Source organism: Arachis hypogaea, chromosome 1 (assembly GCF_003086295.3).
Source record: "Arachis hypogaea cultivar Tifrunner chromosome 1, arahy.Tifrunner.gnm2.J5K5, whole genome shotgun sequence".
Taxonomy (NCBI): Eukaryota; Viridiplantae; Streptophyta; class Magnoliopsida; order Fabales; family Fabaceae; genus Arachis; species Arachis hypogaea.
In genome coordinates, this window is record NC_092036.1 from 19,815,136 (window position 1) to 19,836,288 (window position 21,153).

Genomic DNA, 21,153 nt, shown 5'->3' on the forward strand with positions numbered 1-21,153 from the left:
ACATGCAGAGACAGAAGGAGAATTCATTCCAGACAATTTCAAGTTTTTAGATCTGAATTTACTCATCCCCTAGGTTTCTCACTTGAACATTCATAAATTAGGATTTTGAAGAATTTTGGCTTTAGCTTTTGAGAAGAGTCTACCTCCGGTACTGGTCATCAAAGCTTGTTATTTTACTTTTCATTTACTCTTCCATATTCTTAATTTATCCAGAGTTGACATTGGATTATTTTTCACATTTTATTAATACAAGACTATTTTTACTTTTAATTCATCTCTTTTATTATTATTTATTATGTCTTCTTTTACTTTCCCAATTGATTTTGTGAAGTCTACAATTATGATGATGGAGTAGTCCCCCAACTTGATTGGGAGTTGATTAAAAGGAGAATCTTGAGTTGGAATACTCAAGAGTTCAATTATAATTGGTTCATTATTGGTCGACTTGTTAATCACTAACTCTAATCTTTCCCAAGGGAGAGGGTTAGGACTTGTGAATAGAAGTTGATCTTTTAATTTAACTTTCCTTCATTCGTTGAGGGTTAATTAAATGTAAACAATGACTAATTATTAATTGCTCTTGATAAAATTCTAACAAGGATAGAACTTCCAATTAATCTTCTCCCAGTCAAGATTTTATTTAAATCATATAAATCCTCTAATTTAATTTTCTGTTCATCAAATTCAAAACCCCTTTTGAAAACCTCTGATTGATAAAATAGCACATCTTCCTGCAACTCGTTGGGAGACGACCTGGGACTCATATTCCCAGTATTTTATTTCTAAAATTTGTGACAACCCTTTTCTAAATTGACGAGTGGATTTTTGCCGGTTAAGAACTGTACTCACAACCCCATTTCTCTAATTAATTCTTAATCTGCCAATTTCCACTCACGTCAGTCCTCTTATTAAGTTATTGAGGCTTGTTGATGCTGATGAGAAACCTTCTCTGAGTATCGTGTATGAGGGCATGCAAAGAGCCAAAATTGCTATCAAGACAATGTTTAGAAATAGAAAATATGCATACACACCTTATACAAGTATCTTGAAAATACGATGGGATAAGCATTTGAAGCGTGACCTCCATGCAGCAGCATACTTTTTGAATCCATATTTCTTCTATAGTGAGGAGTTTGTTGAGAAGGCAAATATCTTGAGGTCTTTGCTTGATTTATTTGATATTAAAACTCTTTGCGATGACTCAGTTGCCGCAATGCAAGAGATACAGTTGTATCGAGATCGAAAAGGAAGTTTTGGAAGGGAAAGTGCTTTGAAAGCAATTAAGAGACTTGAACCTGGTAAGTTATTATATTTCTATATTCAATTTATTTTGATTTTTTAACTATTGAATGAGAATTGATGTTTGACTTTCATATCCTGGTAGGTGAATGGTGGAGGCTACACGGTGGGAGTGCTCCTAACTTGCAAAAAATGGCAATTCGTCTTCTTCATCAAACATCTTCATCATTCGGATGTGAGAGGAACTGGAGCTTCTTTGAACAAATCCATTCAAAGAGAAGGAACCGATTAGAGCATCAAAGGCTAAGTGACATTGTTTATGTGACTTATAATCTATGCCTTCAATCTAGAATGCATCACAAGAAGAAGAATTATGATCCAATTGACATTCAAAGCATTGACACAGTAGATTTTTGGGTAATGTCGGATGAAGATAATCCTGAATTTACTAATGGAGACATCGAAGGTATTGAAAATTTAATTTACACAGATAATGCTATGCCTTCATATCCTAAAGGTGATTGAAATAGCAAAACTTGTTTCATTTACTAAAGATATCTGTTGTAAAGTTATAACTTTAATTTTTTTCTTGGTTTTCTATTTTATTTTATTAGATGGAGGAGATGTGGAAGTTGATGTGGATTTGCCTGATGCTGCTGATTCTTCAAATACAGCTTCTTTTGGTGGTACTTTTGATAATGGTGGCTTTGGATTACCTGTTTATGATGGAGATATTGGAACACTTAATGATAATTATAATTTTTGATGAATTGCACCTTTGATTAGTTGGAAACTTGCTAGTAATTGTTTCTTTTGAATGTAGAACATTATGGGTTTGTCATTATGTGCGTTTTTTTTGTTTAGTTATAAACTTTGATGTTTGAAGTTGTTTGTGAACCTCTAATATTAAGTTATGGATAATTTATTATGTGAAATTTTAAATTTTATTAAGTTAGAAATTATTGAATTTATATATTTAAAATTATTTTTAGGTTTTTTAATAATTTTATTTAATATTTAATAACACCGGTTGAATCCCGATTGAACTCCAGTCGAACCAGTGAACCATTGAACTAGTGATCTCACCGGTTTATTGATCGGTCTGGTTCTCACAACCTTGGCTACAACTGATTCTAAAATAATGTAGATCCAGAATCAGCTTAAGAAGCTCTATGTGTTTTTTTTTTAAATTAAGAGTGAGAGTCGAATCTAAAACCTCTAAGTGAAAATAAAAAGACTATGTCATTTAAGTTATAACTCATTGGCTTAATGAGCTCTATGTTTACTCTCACATCATTTTAATTTTGTATTGCGACATTATAAGTGTAAGGCAAGGGTAGTTATTAGTTTGGTAAATTAGTTATAGCAAAATTAGTTATATTATTTTGTATTATTCATGTTCTACATAATACAACAATCACTTCAATTCAATTCATTCAACCAAATTGAATTAATTTTAGTGGTTAGTTCATTAATCTGTTTAAATAAATGTCAAAAATTTGAATCTCACTTTATGTATACAACAATTTAATAATTAACAGTAAACTTTTTAAATAAAATTTTGATTCGCAACGGATTAATTCTTAACATGAATTAAAAAAGATCATAAAAAAAAACAATTCATTCTCTTTCAACTCTTCTCTTCATCATCTATTAACTATAATATAATCCCTGTCCATGTCTATGAACCTTGTTAACATCAAATAATGGGCGAAAGAAGAAAGATTATGTTTTTATATTCTAATGGAAATGCCAATGAGGCATTAAATGTAAGTAGAAATTAATATTCTGAACATATTTGGAGACATACCTAACTCTTACACATGTTCAAAGATGTTTTATTTAAAGTGTTTTGGAAGAGAATCTATTGTCCATCTGGTGGCAGACAGGTACTAGATCACTAACTTCTTGTTGGCTAGTAAGTATCTGAATCACTGAATGAATTATGTGTGGGAAAATACTAAATATGATCGAGGAGAAAAAATAAACACAAAAAGAATTTAATTAATTTTTTCCATCTGCATTGATTTAAAATATTATTTATCTTGGTTAGCTAGCATCCCCGTCCTCACTAATTAAGGTTTTGAACTCTTGGAATATGATTAATTAATTATTTGGTTTGGTGGTAGAGTAGGTAAGTACTATGAAAGTATGAATGTACGTTGCTCCAAGATAAAAAAATTAAATACATTGGAATATCAAAATTTTTATGGTGTTTAAATTTAATAGTTATTTAAATTTATTTTTAAAGTTGTATTTTAAAATTTATAATAATCTTTAAGATATTTTTTATCATCAAAAAGTTAAACTTGATTGATTTCTGTCACACCGACAAATCTCCACTCCAAAACGACGTCGTTATATATATATATTCAGACCCCTCAACTCTCTTTCATATTCACAAGTCACGGTCACAACATAGCAGAACTTTTCTCAATTTATTTGTCTTCACTTCTCATCAGTTACCATCTCAGCGTCACGCTTCTCGTCCCCTCTCCGGCGTAACCTAATCTCTCACACTCACAGTATTCGAACACAGTAAAGGCAGAATTCAAAGTCTCAATTTTTTCTATTGTCGCCTCTCGCCGACTTTCATCTTGTTGCTGCGGCGCTCACCGGCCTCTTTATGTCACCGCGTTGTCTAGTTTCTCACCATTACTGCTCGTTGTTGGTTTCTTTTCTACTTGTTGTCATCACTGTTTGCCGTCTACACTCTTCTCTTGTCTCTTTTCTATCTCTTTCTGCCTTCCTTTTTTTTCTTTGGCCTGGTTCTCTTCCTTTGCATGCGGTGGCCAAGATGAATTTTAAATTTTGTTAGGTATTCAATTATTATTGTCTAATGTTTTGAGTAATGGTTGCTGCTGATCCTATTTTAATGTAGCTGCAACGGTTGATTTGTTGTTGTTGTTTTATTCTGTAATTGATGTTGATTTTTTTCTAATTGTTGTTTTTTTTATTATTGCTATTTAGGTTGATGATACTTGCAGATTAGATTGACTGATCTTTTTTTATTATTGCTGATTTTTTTATATTTTGTGATTGCTATAATCTTAAAACAACAATTTTTGATCTTTTCTTATGATGTTGTTACTGATTATTGGATTTGGAGGAGTGAAAGTAGTGAATGAAGTTGAACAAAAAAAAGAGAGTGAGAAAGAGAATCTGGGTGAAGATAATTTGGTGTAGGATTTTTACCCTAATAATATTATAATAGGGACCAAATCGAGTTAAAATTTTGTATGTACCACGAAATATAGTCGTTATATGTTATCTATTATGGCATCTTCCAGTATACATCATCATTTATTTTGCGAATATTCGGTGGAATATACTTTAAGGACAACTGTTGTTAAGTTCAAGAATAAATTTGGGGTAATTTTAAGTTCAGGGACGAGTTAGAGACTCGATTGCAAGTTCAAATACTACTTTGAGATTTAACTCTAAAAATGCATAGGTGTGATTGAAATTGGTTATTTAATGGGTTTAGTTAACATGTGTCCTAAGAGAATATGATAAAACTATTATTAATGGAATATTTTAAATATTTTCTTTTAATAAATATAAAATAAATGTATTAAAATTTTAAATTTTTCTATTTTCAATAAAAAATTTTTAAATTTATAATTTTAATATATATTCTAAAGATACAAGATAGCTAAATTCTTATTTAATTAATTTTTTTTATAGGATCCGTATTAAAGTTCATCTTATTAATCACGATATTTTTTAAATTTATTATCATTTAAAGATTTGTCATTAACTAATAGATTATTGCATGCATAAATTATGATAAATTCGTGTTCTGGATATTTATTTAAGTAGATGAATAAATTACTTACTTAACAAATTTAAGTTGGTCAGAGAGTTTTCTTTCTTCATATTATATAAAATTAATTTCTTGAAAAAATGATTTATTTGAAAAGAGTGAAGATATATATCTTGTTAATTAAAAAATTGATTATAAATTTATTAATTAAAGAAAGATAAATTCAATAGTATTTGGAATTTAATATTTAATTTTTATTTAATTTATTTTTTTATGATAAATTTTAAATATTAAATAATTAGTTATTTTTATGTTTTTTAAATTTAATATTAGTTTTGAATTTTTTAATAAGTGCAACAAACATTTTTAGATATCATTACAATCACTTTAAAGAAAGGATAAAGATAATGATTATACTATTTATTTTTTTTCACTTTTAACTTTCAACACTTGCATATATGGATGTCCACCATCATAATCCATGAAAGGACGAGGTGAGTTTCATTTCAAGACTTTATTAGTGGTAAGGAATGTGTGTGACAATTGGATCAAACAAAATATCTCAGTCCTATCACTCATATGCATAGAATGGTTTCAGGCGCCAGGGTTAAAAAAAGTAATAAAAAAGAATTAATTCTATCCAACCTTTTCAATATTAAAAAGTAAATGATCTCTTATTACATATAGCGACTTAAATCTTAATTTGGCCCTTAAAATTAAGTTTAATATTAAAAATAATTTTTATAATTTTATTGGTCTCAATTAAAATTCCCAAATTTATAATTGTGCCTTTGTCTTGTCTCTACGATCATCTCCATCACAGAATGTTGATTTGACACAATTACATGACATAATGGACACTACTTAAATGACGGTGTATTGATTTTGCGTCTAAACCTTTTGAAAACCACGTCGTTTTAGTTTTTTGAGTTAAAACTCTTTTCCTTTCAACTATGACATCATAAGTTGCAAAATATCAAGAAAATCCTTACCCTACGTGGTTTCCAAAGGGTTTGGAGGTGAAACCAATACGTCGTCATTCAAGTAGCGTCCACCATGTCATGTAATTGCGTTAGATCAACATTCAATTGACGGAGATGATCGTAGAGATAAGCTAGACTCACAATTATAAATTTGAGGATTCTAATTAAAGCCAACAAAATTATAGAAGTCATTTTGAACATCAAACCGAATTTTAGGGACAAATTAAAATTTAACTCACATGTCACACTATAATGAACTTTAATCTTTTATCTAATTTAAATTTTAATAACCTATGGTATAATTTTTGATAACTTACCCGGAGAACATTCCACACAAGAACATCATCTACAGAGTTAGTAGTCGCATCAAAACTCTTTGAATTAATCACATAAAGTAATAATTTAAATTAAAAATACCTCACATTATATACATCATCACACACAGCGACATATTAGATTTTTATTTATGTTTCTTTTCCCGAGTCATATTCAGATTGAGATTGAATACTTGATGAAAAAGCCAAGGTGCTTGTTTCTTCAAACTCTCTTGTCTCAAACGCTCTTCATCAACAGCATCAAAATTTTGCCTAATAACAACTCCATTATTATTATGGAACCTTGTCTTGTTGTTGACATCACTTGACCCAGTTGAAGAAGAAGACAAGCTATGCCCTGAATCCCAAGTTATTGGTGTCACAATAACTTTCTTGATTATCTTGCGGTTGTTGTTGTTGTAATAACTTGAGGGCCCTAGTGTTAACTCAATCTCACTCTCTTCTATGAAATCTAAAATCCCATTATTATTATTATTATTATTATTATTATTATTATTATTATTATTATCTTCTGATTCTGCAATATGTTCCTCTAGCACAGGTGGTGGTTGTTGTTGTTGTTGATCAAGATTGAATGGAAACATTAGTTGTGGCTTTTCTTGACTTGTACCCTTTTGATGATGTATATGGCCATTTGAAGTTATATTACTAATGGTGTTGTGGAAGTACCATCCTCCTTCACTTACTTCAATGTTCTTCATTAGTATCTTTTGAATTCTATATAAACGGTGAAGTTCATATACCTGTGTAGAATAAACATAAATTTTAAGTCTTTGGAGTTTGTAAAAGTATTTTAGAGTAAATGTCATTTTTCATCCCAATTATTTATTTAAAAGATAAAATACTCTTCATAATTTAAAAAAATAGATTATCATTTATATCCATAAAAGATATAAATGCTGACAAATATATCCATATAAAAAATAAAACTACAATTGTATCTACGGAAGATAGTTTTCGTGTGCCAAAAATAACCTAACGGACCAATTGTGTAACCAACGTCCAGGTACTCTTGGCACACAGAAGCCATCTTCCGTAGTTATAACTGTAGTTTTATTTTTTATATGAGTACATTTGTCAACATCTGTATATTTTATAAATACAAATAATAATTTATTCAATTTAAAAATTTATAATCGTCAATCTTTAATTATCTAAATAACGAAAATGAAATAATCCTAAACTTGATGAGCTGATGTGTCAGAAAAATTTAAATCACTAATAAAAATTACTTAGATTATTTACTTAAATGATTAGGGATTGATTAATAATTTTTTTAAGAAATGGTCAAAGACCAAAAAATACATTTATTTAGAGAATATTTTGTGTTCACAATTTTAATATGTTTGAAATTGAGAAAAATATAAAAAAATGCAAACAATTAAAATAGTAAAATTGCGTTTAGAATGAGAGAGAGGATGAGACAAAGATAATAATGAAGGAAAATATTTCTAAGATTCATATTGGAGTGTTATTGATATCCAGATACTCCTCCAATGTCATGCTTCAAATTCGAAAGAATTCTTTGCCTAAGATACAAGACTACTGCTATATATTCTCGTTCTTCAATCAAGTTGTTTAATTACAATGCAGATTGAAACAAGAGAAAGAGAAGTACCTGTTCTCTGAAAGTTTGTTCATGTTTGAGCATGGCCATCTTCATGTATTCCTTGTCGCATGACCTCACAACCTTCTCCATTATTTCTTACCAATTTTAAGCGAGCTTTGATTTTTCAGTTAACTACTATTTGATTTGTTGGAAATTTGTGTTCACATGTGCATCTTCATGGTACCCCTCTCCAAACCTTCATTCGCAAATTAAAGTTACCTATATGAGATGATAAATCGTAAATAATGTAACTTATCAAATTGAAAGAGGTATTTATGTATAAAAAAGAATATAGCTAAGGAATAAGGATGATGGAGTGGCCTTAAATCACTTAATACAAAATCATGACATCAATTTCCTTTTAACATAATTTGTCCGTTCGTTCCCTTGGCTGACTCTCACTCCAAAAATTTGGACCACAAATCCACAATTGAAATTGTACTAAAGAGAGGGGAAAAAATATCTTCCGACACCTTTATGTGTTGAATTTTCCTACCATAATAATAACCTCTCATATGATGTCATTATTCAACTTATCCTTACAATTATTGAAATATTTTAAATGCATAATCAAGGCAACATTCTTTTCCTCTTCTTTTCACATTCCCCAGTTTTAGAGAAAGCATGTTTGAAGCAATATCATTGCTAATGAGTCATATCTCACACGGCATTTTGCCCCCTCCTCACTTCAAAGGTCTCGAGTTTAAGTCATCTCACACGGCATTTTGCCCCCTCCTCACTTCAAAGGTCTCGAGTTTAAGTCCTACCAGCTATATCCGAGAAAAAAAATTAGTAAGTATGTGAAGAATGTATGGGTGTATATTGTGTACCTAAGATTGGAGGTTGTCCAATCCATTGGGGTACTTAGGATTGGAATTGTCCAATCCACAACAAAAAAAAAAAGCAATATCATTAGAGTTAGGGACACAAAAAATCCATATACTTTTTTCTTTTTTATTTCTTTACCTTTAAAAAAAAAATAAAAAAAGTGTACTTTCTTTTCTCTCATTGATGGTATCTCTGCTACTATTTATAATTAAAAATAAACCACTAAAATTATTCTCAGTTTTTGAAAACACTAATAAAAGTATCTTTTATTTTTTAATTTTATAACATTAAACATATATTTTCAAAATATATTTTAGAGATTGTATTTTGATATATTTTTTACATGCATGATAGAAAAATAAGACCTTTTTATCTTTATTATTTGGTAATTTTATGCCAAATAAATGATTTTTTACAATTTATTTTTGTTAATGACAAAAAATACTTTAAAAAATAAAAAAATTTCTAGAAATAAAATTTTGATACAATTTTTATATGTATTTTTTAAATAGGTATTCAAGTATTCTTACAAAATTATGTTAAATACATAAACGCTTTGCTGAATACAAAAAACAGAAATACTTTTATCAATATATACTAAAAAATTAAAGACAATTTTAGTAATTTACTCCATAATCAATGTTTCCTTTGTTAAACTATCTCAAGACAATTTTCTCTATTCACTCCACATCTTTAAAGGAATGAAAGTGATTTATGCAATGCTTTTAAGCGGCAAATTAAAGGTTCTAAGCAATTACCAAACATGATCCCCAACCATATTCCACATGTATGTGAAAAAGACTCTCAAGAAACTTTATTTGGGGTACCATATTTCATTTGTTTTGCAATCTTATTATTATAAAATTATCACATCATACATGACATAAATTCCAAACATTATCAATCTTTTTCATATTCAACTTCCTCCCGTACCAAAATAAAAATATTTAAAAAAAAAACGGAAATTCAAAAAAGAAACGATGAAGAACACAAAGGCAAACTCAAACCAAAAGAAAGGGTGTGGGTATTTTCTACTTTTAGTAGTTTTGTTAAAAAGATAAACTCATAAAAAGTATGCTTTTAGAAGTTTTCCTTCATAAACTTTTAGAAACAAAAATTCCAAAAATAAAAACAAAAAACCAAACACGTCATTAATTTTAATAATAATATAATTGCCTTGTTAGAACTATGCTCTTAAATAGATATGAATCCACTAAATTTCAACAATAAATTAAAGTTGAAAGAAACAAAGAATGAATAATTCATAGCTTCTAACCTCATCAAATAATTGAGTGAGCCAAGAAGGTACTCCACACTTTTTCTCTCTTGAGCAAGAAAACAACAAAGAAATGTAATAGTAACTCACTAGCTCTCTCTCTCAAAAGGGAATGAAAAAGCCAATATAAGAATCAAGAAGCTCCTCCTTTCAGCAACAGAAACCTTTGTTTCTTTTATTCCACTTACAAATCACTCTGCTCTAACATTGTATATCTCTTCTTGGGGAATTAAACAGAAACAGAACTACACTCTGTTTGTGGAAATTAAGATTCTCTGTTTTGAAAGACACACAAACCAATAAGGTGTGGTGCTATATTGCATGAGGGAAGTTTAGATTAGATTAGATCAGATCAGAGGCATGCCAAATTAATTAATAGATAAATATGTGTACATGCATTATTTGCATATATATATATATATATATATATATATATATATATATATATATATATATATATTATTTTGAGGATCACAAGGCCTTGTTTTGTTCAAGACAAATCATCAACATAACAGCATTGCCCCTGCTATGGTGAATCACATGCACCTAAAATTTTCTATAATTAAAATCACAGTTGGCTCACTTCCTCCCAATATAAAACAAAGGAAAACATTTATATATTATCGCTATATCAAGTATCAGTTGAATTGCTAGAGATGATTTAATAATATCAAACGTTAGGTGATCCATACCATCGCAGATAATTTTCTAAATCAACATATCAATTATATGACCAATAAAATTTATTATTTTTAATCAATACTTAATTAATAAAAATATTTTTATACATAAAATTTAAAGAATATGGTATTAGTTAAACCATAAATATTAAATTTCAAATTTTAAATTTAAGATTTTAAATTCTAAATTTTAATAATATAAAAATAAAGTATTACTTTAAAGTATTGGTTAATATTGATAAAAAAATATTAATTCTTAATATATTTTTTAAAATATTTGTTAATACAAAATAAATTTGATCTATGTCTTATCTATACTTCAAACATGCAAGAAAGGCTTTTGTGTGTTAAGAAAATATTTTAATTAAATAACTTAATAAAAAATTCTAAAAAATTATTAGAATTTATTATTTTTTTATTATCAGTTAGTTATTAATATTTAAAAATATATGTTAAAATATATTATTAGATTATTAGACTAAAAAAATTGAATTAATAATTAAAATAATAATAAAAAAATAAATTTTAATCACTTTCTTTTCTTTCTTTTATCAAAGATAGGGAGACTCGAATCCGCAACTTTTTAGATGAATATGGAGAGACTACGCCATTTGAGCTATAACTTATTGGCATAATCTTTTTATACTCATCTAAGAGACTGCGGGTTCAAATTTTTTTATTTTTAGTAAAAAGAAATAAATAAAATATTTTTAATCACTCTCTAGTATTTTATTATTTAAAAGATGTGATTTCATGAAACCACATTTTATTATGTTATTAACAATTTAAATATGAATTGTAAATCAACTACATTTGGAGAGAGTGTATAATATATATTTTAAAGAGATACAAATATATTATTTTAAGGTTTTGAATCAATATATATTATATTGGCTTTTCTATTGTTTCCGCTTAATCCGAATTTGATCATTTGAATATTAATGTATTGTCTCGTAGATTAGACATTATAATATATTTTTTGTGTTTGTTGTATTATATAAATATAAGTAATAAAAAGTTGGCTTGATCTCGATATCTGTTAGTAAAGCGTTTTATATGTACGTCAAATCGTGTAATATTTTATATAAATAAAAATACAATTATATTAAATATATATTAAAATTAATTGTTAAAATTAGTTATTAATATAAAATATATATTTAAATAATATATAATAAAAATAAATTAAATAATATATAAATTTATACATAAATATATTAATTTTTAATTTTATTAATAATTAATTTTAATATATAAATAACATTTTTTATAAATTTAATTATGTAAATAATTATTTAAAAATAATATTATTAAAAATTATATAAAATATTTTATATTATGAAAACGAATAAAAATTAAATTCTAATAACAAATAATAAATAATCAGAAGACATTATATTATATTATAATTTTTCGTATTGAAGCGTGCTTATACAAAGGAGCTTAAGGTGGTACCTTCTCTGCAGCCGACAGATAGATTCTGACTTGTCAACTTTGTGAAACTTAGTAATAAGATAATAACCAACTTTATCATCGCAAATCCAACGCATAAGTTCTGAGTTTCCACATTAGAAATTAAAATGGGTGTGGGGGACAAAAAATCATGGGTTTATCTCAATCTTAATTCTTGTGTTCGAGTCTCCAAAAACATGGATAGAACAAACAGAGAATCCCCAATTATGGATGTTTTGTATATAAATATAAAAGAAGAAGTGGGTGCAGCATGTATGGTGTTAATGTTTGAAGGGATTTTCAACGTCATTTTGCAGGAAGAACTCAGAGCAATGATTATGAATGTTACCTGGCCATGTGTATTATATAGTGTAACGCGTTATATATTTTCCTTTACATACATATTATTTAATTCATTATACAAATACATAGATATGCATGGGATATTTTTTTTTAAATAAATAAAATATTTTATTTTATCAAATTATGTAATTTGTAGGATTTATACCAAAAATGTACTTTATCTCTTATCTCGTTTACACTATAAATAAGATAAGAAACGGACGTGGTCGTATTATGGTAACAGTCTTATCTCGTTTATCGTGTAAACGAGATACAGATACTCTTATTTTGTTTACATTGTAAATGAGATAAGAGTAGAGGAGGCTTATATACGTATTTTGTTTATAACGCCTCTTTAGTCCTTATCACATTCATTTCTTCAACTTTTTTCTTCATTTTTATCTTTTTTTCTAATCAAATTTTCGAGCTACTACGAGATTATGGTGCACATCGATGCACACGATGAGGACATCAATCGACTGAACATAACATGACACATCGTAGGAGCAGTCGATTTTGAGGTTGGTATTTTTTTTTGTTTTATGTTTATGTTAAAGTATACATGTGTAGCTATATTTAAGATATTTTTATAAAAATAGTATGCAGTGTATGTTAGGGGAATGAATATATTGTTTAGACATACTTTGAAATGGATTCATAAATTAAATGTTTATTTAGATTTGTTTTTCTTTAAACTAAGTTATTATGCAGATGTTTATTAACTTAGTTATTAATTATTTAATTAAATATTTTTAATAACAAGATGTTTATTTTTTAGTTATCACATATTTAAGTAAATGTTTTTTTAATTTGTTATTAAGTACCTACTTGTAGTTAGTTATTTAAGTAAATGGTTTTACTTAATGTAAATTACGAAGGAAATGGGAAATAAATATTGTTATTAATTATTTAACTAAATATTTTTATTTAAATTACATTATATAGATGTTCATTAATTAATTTATTTATTATTTAAGAAAATATTTTTATTTAAATTAATTTAAAAGGTAAATGTTTATCGTTATTGTTATAATAGTTTACTTATAATTCAAATTAATATTTTACTGTAAAATTTTTATAGCTTGATAGATTTACACATTTTTAATTCGGATTTCTTAATGTTTTTCAGAGGCTTCTCCTACTTCTTCCCAAGTCACCACCAGATGCCCATTGTCCCCTATTTGAGGGAGGCTAGCTTCGGCAATGCGTGTTACTCAGAGATTTCGTATTTGACAACTCTCTGATCACGGCATTTGTGGAGTGCTGGTGTCCTAAGACCCACACTTTTTACCTTCCATGGGGTGAGTGCACCATCATCCTCTAGGACGTCGCGTACGACCTCGGACTACACGCTAATAGAGAGCCAATGGATGGGTGCTTCCGTGATTTTCACATATGGTACGGGACCGAGGTTTGGGAGTTGGTGGAGCGGCTACTCAATGCCAGGCCTCCTACAATCTAGCGGCAGGTACACAGAAGAAGGAGTCTTTCTCCATCAAGCTCGCATGACTTCGGGAGCGACTCCGACAGATGTCCGATACGTATGATCCAGCCACCCTCCGACAGTACATGAGGTGCTACATACTATTAATTATTGGGGTTACTTGATGACTGATAAGTCAAATAATCAGGTCCATCTTCGATGACCCCTACTACTAGATGACTTTCAGATGTGTTGTTCTCAATCTTGGAGATCTGTGGTGCTAGCATGGACGTACCATGGTTGAGATGTATAACAAGCATAACAACGATAAATGAGAGTATATAACACAGTTAAACTTGAAATTACCAATATTTGGGATTCTGTCGGAGAATAACATGGAGACGCCAAGGACAGCCTGCTTCAGATTGTTGGCAATGCACATGGTACTTTAATTGATTCGACTCCACGGCTTGGTACTCAGCATTTCTATGAATGCTGTAATTCTTCACACCTTGCATTACTGCATCTCTGCTTTTGAATATGTGTCCAAGCCGAAACTCCACACCACCGTCTAAGTTGTAATAGTCTTCATCCGTGTTGGAAAATGGATTTTTCTCTTACATCGCGTCTAAATCCAATATATGATAGTGACTGGGTACCGATGACAAGACTGGAATTGGGTGCGGGGCAGGCAGAAGATACCGACGTGATGCCTCGACTGGGATCTCTGGTACAAACTCCTCATCATCATCATCTTTAGAAGAACCACTCTCGTTTCTATCTACAAGATACTTCTCGCCAGAGTTCTTACTGTCAACGGCCATGTCTTCTACTGAACTAGCAACGTGTAGCGGTTTCGGTGCGAGAGGTGGGCATCCTGCACAAAGTTCGACTGGCTAGATCCACCACCGCCATCATCACCAACCTCCGTAAACTTGTTCCGCCATGATTCTTCCATGGATGTCAAACATCAGGCACACATGCTCGTCGCCATGGAGCCAAAATACACGAAATTGAAAAATTTTGTTTTCCATCTGTGCTAGCAACTTATACGCCACTCTTCCGATCTCTTTTCTCCTGCTACTACCGACACTACTCAATATCAGAATCTTCAACTCCGATAAAGAACTTACTTGCTGGATATACAACAAAATAGGATTCTCACACTCAAATATCACCCCAATATCACTATTTCTCATATGGCAATTGGGATATACACTTACAACTAGATAACCACTACTACTAGACATTTTGGCTAATTTTTTGGAAGAAAAAGGGTAGAGAAGAAGAAGTGAAAATTTGTAGAGAATACAAAGGGTTGCACATCCTTTTATAGATGCTAAAAATTTATCATAACATATCCCGTTTACACTGTAAACGTCATAAATATTCACTTATCTCATTTACAGTATAAATGAAATATACACGTATCTCATTCTGTACCTTGTCTCGTTTATAGTGTAAACGAGATACATGTACTTTTATTTTGTTTACACTGTAAACGAGATAAAACATAAGGTGCATTTTAGTAAAAAAATGCTAGAAATTATATATTTTGGTAAATAAAATATTTATTTTAATTATTTAAAAAAAATCCATGTGCATGCCATTGAATTATGTAGGTAGAGTTGCATATGGATCAGATAATATCCACAAATCGGCAATATTTATTCACATTTAACTCGTATTTTACGGATATTATCCAATCCGTAGAGTAATCTAATCGGATCGTCGGATAGCGGATATTGCATTTATCTCCACATATCTGATCTACAGGTCTACAGATTCGTGCATTTAACAAATAAATAAATAAATAACTGAATGATATAAATAAAGTTGAAAAATGGATCTCCATTCCCAATCCAGTAACCCTAGACTCAAACGACGCTTCTCTAATCTCTCACACACATAGTTCCAGACTTCCCTACCCCTCGAGCCTTTCTTCTTCTCTTAGGCACACATCTAACCTCATCTATCACTATGACACCGTTGTTCACCTCTGTCATCGGCACCTTGTTCGTCATCGTATCTCCTCCATCGTCTCTTCAAACCACACTACTTTCTCTCGGTCTGTCCTCCATCGGCGAATTTGGTGCAAACTCATACCACGTCTTCATTGTCTCCATTGTTACGTCGTCGTGTCCTCTATGATCACGTTTGTCGTCTCTTCTATCGGCGTGTTCGTCTCCTCCATCATCTTTTTCATCGTCTTCTTCATCGTCTCCATAATGTAATTTTACTTTAACAATTTTACAAAAAATATTTATCTTTATTTTTTCTGAATTTTGAGATGCTATTGTTATGGTTGAAGTTTTTTCTAAAAAAAAAATTAGATATCAGTAGTTTAAAATTTTAGTTCTAAGTTTGTATGTTTTGATTAATAATAATTTAGGAGTAACTAGATTTAAAATGGTGAAAAAATGGGTTTATTGACATTTTTATAGAAACGAGGGCTTTTAAATCATTTTAGATGTTCGAATATACCCGATATTTGATCTCAAAAATGCTGATATAATATCCGATCTGATGCGTGTGTAGCTCAGTATGTAAGTGCATTAGTCAATACAATAATCAATTCATTTTTTTCTCAAAGGTATTACCCAAATTAGGCATGAAAAAAAACCCGCACTCACAGAAATTATCTAAGACGGGGAAGCTAATGGAAATTCACAAAATCTCCACGAGAACGGAGATTCGCTCTTGCCGATAAATGGAGACGATAATGGGGATTGAGATATCCATCCCATGGGAACCCATAAAATCTCCGGAAAAAAAATTATTTTAGTTTTCTTATATATATAAATTATGTAAGTAATTTTAATTTATATGTTAGAAATTTTATATGTATATTATTACGTTAAATTTATGTTTAAATTGTGTTTGATTTAATATATTTGGTTGAATTGTATAAGATTTTATTACGGTTGTATTAATTTAAAAAAATTAAAATTTAATATTTATAGATACTAATGAGTATCTTCCTCTCTTGTAAGAAGAAATAAAAGGGAACCTGTGATGGAGATGGAACATAAATGGGAGCCATTTTATTAAACAGGGAAGGGAGCGGAGGAAGGAATCCCACCCCATGGAGATCCATATTCATTCTTACCCGCTACTCGATAAAATAAGAGCTAATTCATCGTGGATTAGTTCTATTTAAGAATTTTGGCTACCCAATAAATTGTTGTATGTACAAAACAAAATTTAAATCATCGACAATTATTCAAACAGAATTTAATTCAGTGTTGTTGTTGAGTCTACAATGTTGATTATGTAGGAGACAATTTTATTTTGTCTCTTAATGATTATTCAAAAATAGAGTAAACATTACACTTTTGAGTGTACAGAGTTGTTGTGACATTTGCTAGATTAGATATACAGGAGATAATTTTGTTTTGTCTCTTACCGAATAAAACTAGAATTAGAACAAAAAAAATGACTTAGATAAAAAAAACTTAAATATAGAGCTCAAAGTTATGTTCTAATGAATAATGTGTTGTTTAAAAAATCTATTGACGGAAATCTCTTGACATGTTCAGGAGAAAAAGAGGCGTATTTGGCTCTTGTCAAAGTACACGAGGGAATTTGTGGCGCCCATCATTCAGGAAAATAAATGAAACGGGTTATAAACAGGAGAAGATTGTATTGGCCAATCATTTAGAGAGATTGTTTAAATTATGCTAGATTTTGTGAGAAGTGTCAAAAAGATGAAAATCTTCAACATATTCCAGCGTCATAATTGCATGCTATAATTAAATTATGACCGTTTAAAGGTTGGACTTTAGATTTGATTGGACAGATTCACCCACCTTAGGTCATAAGTTTATTTTGGTTGGTATTGATTATTTTTAAATGGGTAGAGGCTATCCCTTTGAGCGAGGTAACTCACAATGAAATAATTAATTTCATTGAGGAGAATATTGTGCATAGATTTGAAATTCTTTAATCTATTACCACTGATCAAGGAACCATATTTATTAGAAAAAAAGTCATAGAATATGCCAAGTCTAAAGATATAAAAATGCTTTCTTCTATACCTTATTACGCCCAAATTAATGAACAGGTGGAGGCAGTGAATAAAATTTTGCTTGTATTAATTAAAAAATACATTGAAAGGCAACCAAAAAATTAGCACCAAACTCTCAATAAAGTTCTTTGGGATTACAAAAATTTTTCAAGAGGTTCTACTGGAACTACTCCATATAAGCTAGTCTATAGTCATGATGCAGTGTTGCCGATTGATATCAAGTTGGAAGGTATAAGGGTGGCTAGACAAGATGAGATACCAGTAGTAGATTACTGGAATTCTTTAGATGATAAAAGGTTGAGGGCTTTAGAGTAGGTGATTCAACAAAATGTGGTCATGTCAAAATCATACAACCGTCGAGTTAAAGTAAAAATATTTGCAGTTGAAAATTTAGCGTGGAAGACAATTTTTTCTATGAAAAAAATAAAAAACTTATGGTAATTGGGAAGAATCTTATGTAGTTGACAAAGCTTATTCTGAAAATACCTACAAAATTATTGAAGTTAGATCAGGAAAAAAACTTCCTTCGATAAATGACAAATATTTAAAAGTGTATATGTCATGCATACATGAGGTAAAAATCTCACATGCATAGGGATAAGAAAATTCCCGATTGAAATATCAAAGCCTAAAATGAAAGGCTAACTGATGTTTTTCAGTTTAGTTTGTCAAATTTAGGATGAGTACAAGCCGATATATCCATATACTTCCTATAAACTACACGTTTTATTAACATTGTAAAGCATTAAGTCTATAAAGTAAATATGTGTCTAAGGAATTAATTTAAAATAAGAATCAATGTAAAAAAATAATTTATCACTTTCTAAATATGATCCAACACATGCCAACATAAATAAAAATGAAAAGGTTGGTAGATAAACCTGTGCAACACTAAAAATATATCAATAAAGTCACACTTGATTTATTTTGACAGCACTCGAGACAAATACATATGACATGGCATGCACCAGTGCAACCTGATATAGAAAAATGTGAAAATCATCTCAAATAAAATATAAAAGAGGTCATTGTGATAGTGTTATAATTTTTTAAATATAACAAGTGTCAAACAGTTTACAAAGTAAAGATAAGGTGCATACAAAAGCAAATAAAATTCAAACAATTTCTAATTCACTTAGTATGTAAAACCTAATAAAAAGAAAATGAGAAATGTAAGACTAAGCCTTAAAGATCTCTTTCAAACAGGTAACTTCAGTATGGAAAGCAGTTTGAAAATTCATGGCTTCCTTTGCAGCTTAATGCAAGGAAAGTATTTTCTTTTCAAGGAATTACAGTGATGCATTGCTACAGTCAAGTATGTTGCTTGCTTTAACAAATTGACCTTCATTCTTCATCAAAGAAGCATCTAGCTTATTTTTTTATCTCTTTCTTGATAGCCAGCTATTGTTCCAAGTCTTGAATCTCCTCAGATAATTCATGAGCACGGTCTTTAACTTTTGCAATATTAGTAGCTAGGATAGTTTTAGCAATTTCAAAAGACGAGGTGTCTTGTTTCAACTTGGAAAAAGCTTTAGTTGATTGTCGGTGTGATGAGATAGCAGTTTGAGAGTTTGAAATTTTGACTTAAAGGTCCTTATAAACCTTTTGCAAGCGAGCCAACAAAGGGTGAATAGTCTTAGAATGCGAAGTAATTGAATAGGTCAGAAGAATATTAGAAAGCTGAGCCTTAAGGTTCAGATCAGTGGTAAGCGTCAAGAAAAGTTTGGATAGGATGACACCAAGTTATTTGCCCAAAAAAAGTAAAATGAATTAATCAACAGTCTTGGTTGTCGGAGGTGTAACATGGAGTTGCTCTATTGAAAGGTGGTTGTGGATGGTAGAGCGAAATTCAACTATAGCCTTCTTCGCATCTATACTACATGCATACGCTTCATTCAAGCCTTTTAAGTCAGACAACAAGTCATTTACCACAATATTGGAGGTATGAGCATGGATAGAAGCGATTTGCATTTATTTTTCTGGCAGTTCATCTAGAGAAATTTCAGAATTTTGAATCTAAAACAAGAATGCAAAAGAAAATATCAACAAAAAAGTATAAATAAAAGGTCTTAATAATTCTAAATGCCATATTATACCTTATTAGATTTGATGTTATGGGTAGATTGATATGATATGATAGCCATAGGATTTTTAGTGTTAGACAAATAGTAAAATGGGAGGAGCTGCAGTAATTTAGAATGAGAAGTGAAATAAGGGCGAAGATAATTAATGAGATTAACATAAAAATGAAATATGATGGTAAAAAAAATCAGCATAAGAGACATTATCAGTAGTCAATTTCTTCAAGATAATGTTATTTTAACCTGGAAAATGTGAGAATAAATGAATATACCTGAAGAACAAATTGACCGCTGAGGCGGAAGGCATCGACATCATTATCTTCAGAACAGGAGTCACTTACTGCTTTATCACTAGACAAATTGCTCTCGTCTTTCTCATTATTGTTCTGAGAGATTGCTGGTCCCTCATTGTTGTCATTGGATGTACTTGATGTGTCTTCATTATCATCATTATTTGAAGATGATGACACCATAATTGGTTCAAGTTTCCTTTTGACCTGATGGCTTGGGTAATTAGGATTAAGCTTCTTTTTTCCTACAAATTTAGCAGAAATCTTTCTTAGAAGAGGATTGGCGGCAAGTAATGTAGTTTTCTCCTTTGTAAAAAAAGGCATCATACATGAGGAAATAATAATAATAATAATAATAATAATAATAATAATAATAATAATAATAATAATAATAATAACACAAAGAAGTGCATAATTTATTTAATTCAAATGGACAATTGCTTTAGTTGTAATTACCTTTTTTTAATAATTGATGCTCTCCTCACTTGTTGCATCACAAGGGCAGTAGTCATCTTTTGACAACAGGTACTAAAAGTGACTTTAATAGAAGAGTAATAGGTTTTTCACCAAGAAAAAAAATAAATATGTGGTCAACAGACAAATCTTAAAAGGGCACTACAAGATTAATATTTATTTGAGGGAGTATTTTGGTGAAGGTTTCTAAAAACTTCTACAATACATTTTATTTATGGCAATTTAGAAAACCTCCACTAATAATTAATTAAAATTAAATTTTGGAACAAAACCTAATTTCCCAATTTTTCAAAATGTGAGACTGAGTTAGCCGAGAGAACCCTAAGCTTTCTACCACCACTTTCGCCG

The 21,153-nt window shown here is 29.8% G+C and overlaps 2 protein-coding genes across 4 annotated transcripts; one reads left to right on the forward strand and one right to left on the reverse strand.

Annotated features, from left to right (window-relative positions):
* The first annotated feature begins 970 nt into the window (after positions 1-970).
* LOC112702708 (uncharacterized) lies at positions 971-2,005 on the forward strand. Its single transcript, XM_025753895.1, has 3 exons — positions 971-1,298; positions 1,385-1,756; positions 1,854-2,005. Exons 1-3 carry the CDS (start codon positions 971-973, stop codon positions 2,003-2,005), a joined length of 852 nt encoding a protein of 283 aa, XP_025609680.1.
* Positions 2,006-6,369: 4,364 nt separating this feature from the next.
* LOC112800218 (uncharacterized) lies at positions 6,370-10,409 on the reverse strand. 3 transcript variants are annotated; one of them, XM_072196404.1, is made up of 4 exons: positions 10,037-10,409; positions 8,597-8,702; positions 7,942-8,128; positions 6,370-7,066 (listed from the first exon to the last, which is right to left on the reverse strand). In XM_072196404.1, exons 3-4 carry the CDS (start codon positions 8,020-8,022, stop codon positions 6,449-6,451), a joined length of 699 nt encoding a protein of 232 aa, XP_072052505.1. In that variant the 5' UTR covers positions 8,023-8,128; positions 8,597-8,702; positions 10,037-10,409; the 3' UTR covers positions 6,370-6,448. The 3 variants fall into 3 exon arrangements, with proteins under 3 accessions (XP_072052505.1, XP_072052506.1, XP_072052504.1); XM_072196405.1 differs by lacking the exon at positions 8,597-8,702; XM_072196403.1 differs by lacking the exon at positions 8,597-8,702 and having other exon boundaries at positions 7,942-8,151.
* Between the last annotated feature and the right edge of the window lie 10,744 nt (positions 10,410-21,153).

Excerpts from the sequence above, each read along its gene's own strand:
- LOC112702708 (XM_025753895.1), top strand. The coding sequence starts at position 971 with ATGCAAAGAGCCAAAATTGCTATCAAGACAATGTTTAGAAATAGAAAA. Across the intron at positions 1,299-1,384 it reads AATTAAGAGACTTGAACCTG|GTGAATGGTGGAGGCTACAC; the intron begins GTAAGTTATTAT and ends ATATCCTGGTAG. Across the intron at positions 1,757-1,853 it reads TATGCCTTCATATCCTAAAG|ATGGAGGAGATGTGGAAGTT; the intron begins GTGATTGAAATA and ends TTATTTTATTAG.
- LOC112800218 (XM_072196405.1), bottom strand. The coding sequence starts at position 8,022 with ATGGAGAAGGTTGTGAGGTCATGCGACAAGGAATACATGAAGATGGCC. Across the intron at positions 7,067-7,941 it reads AACAAACTTTCAGAGAACAG|GTATATGAACTTCACCGTTT; the intron begins GTACTTCTCTTT and ends TATTCTACACAG.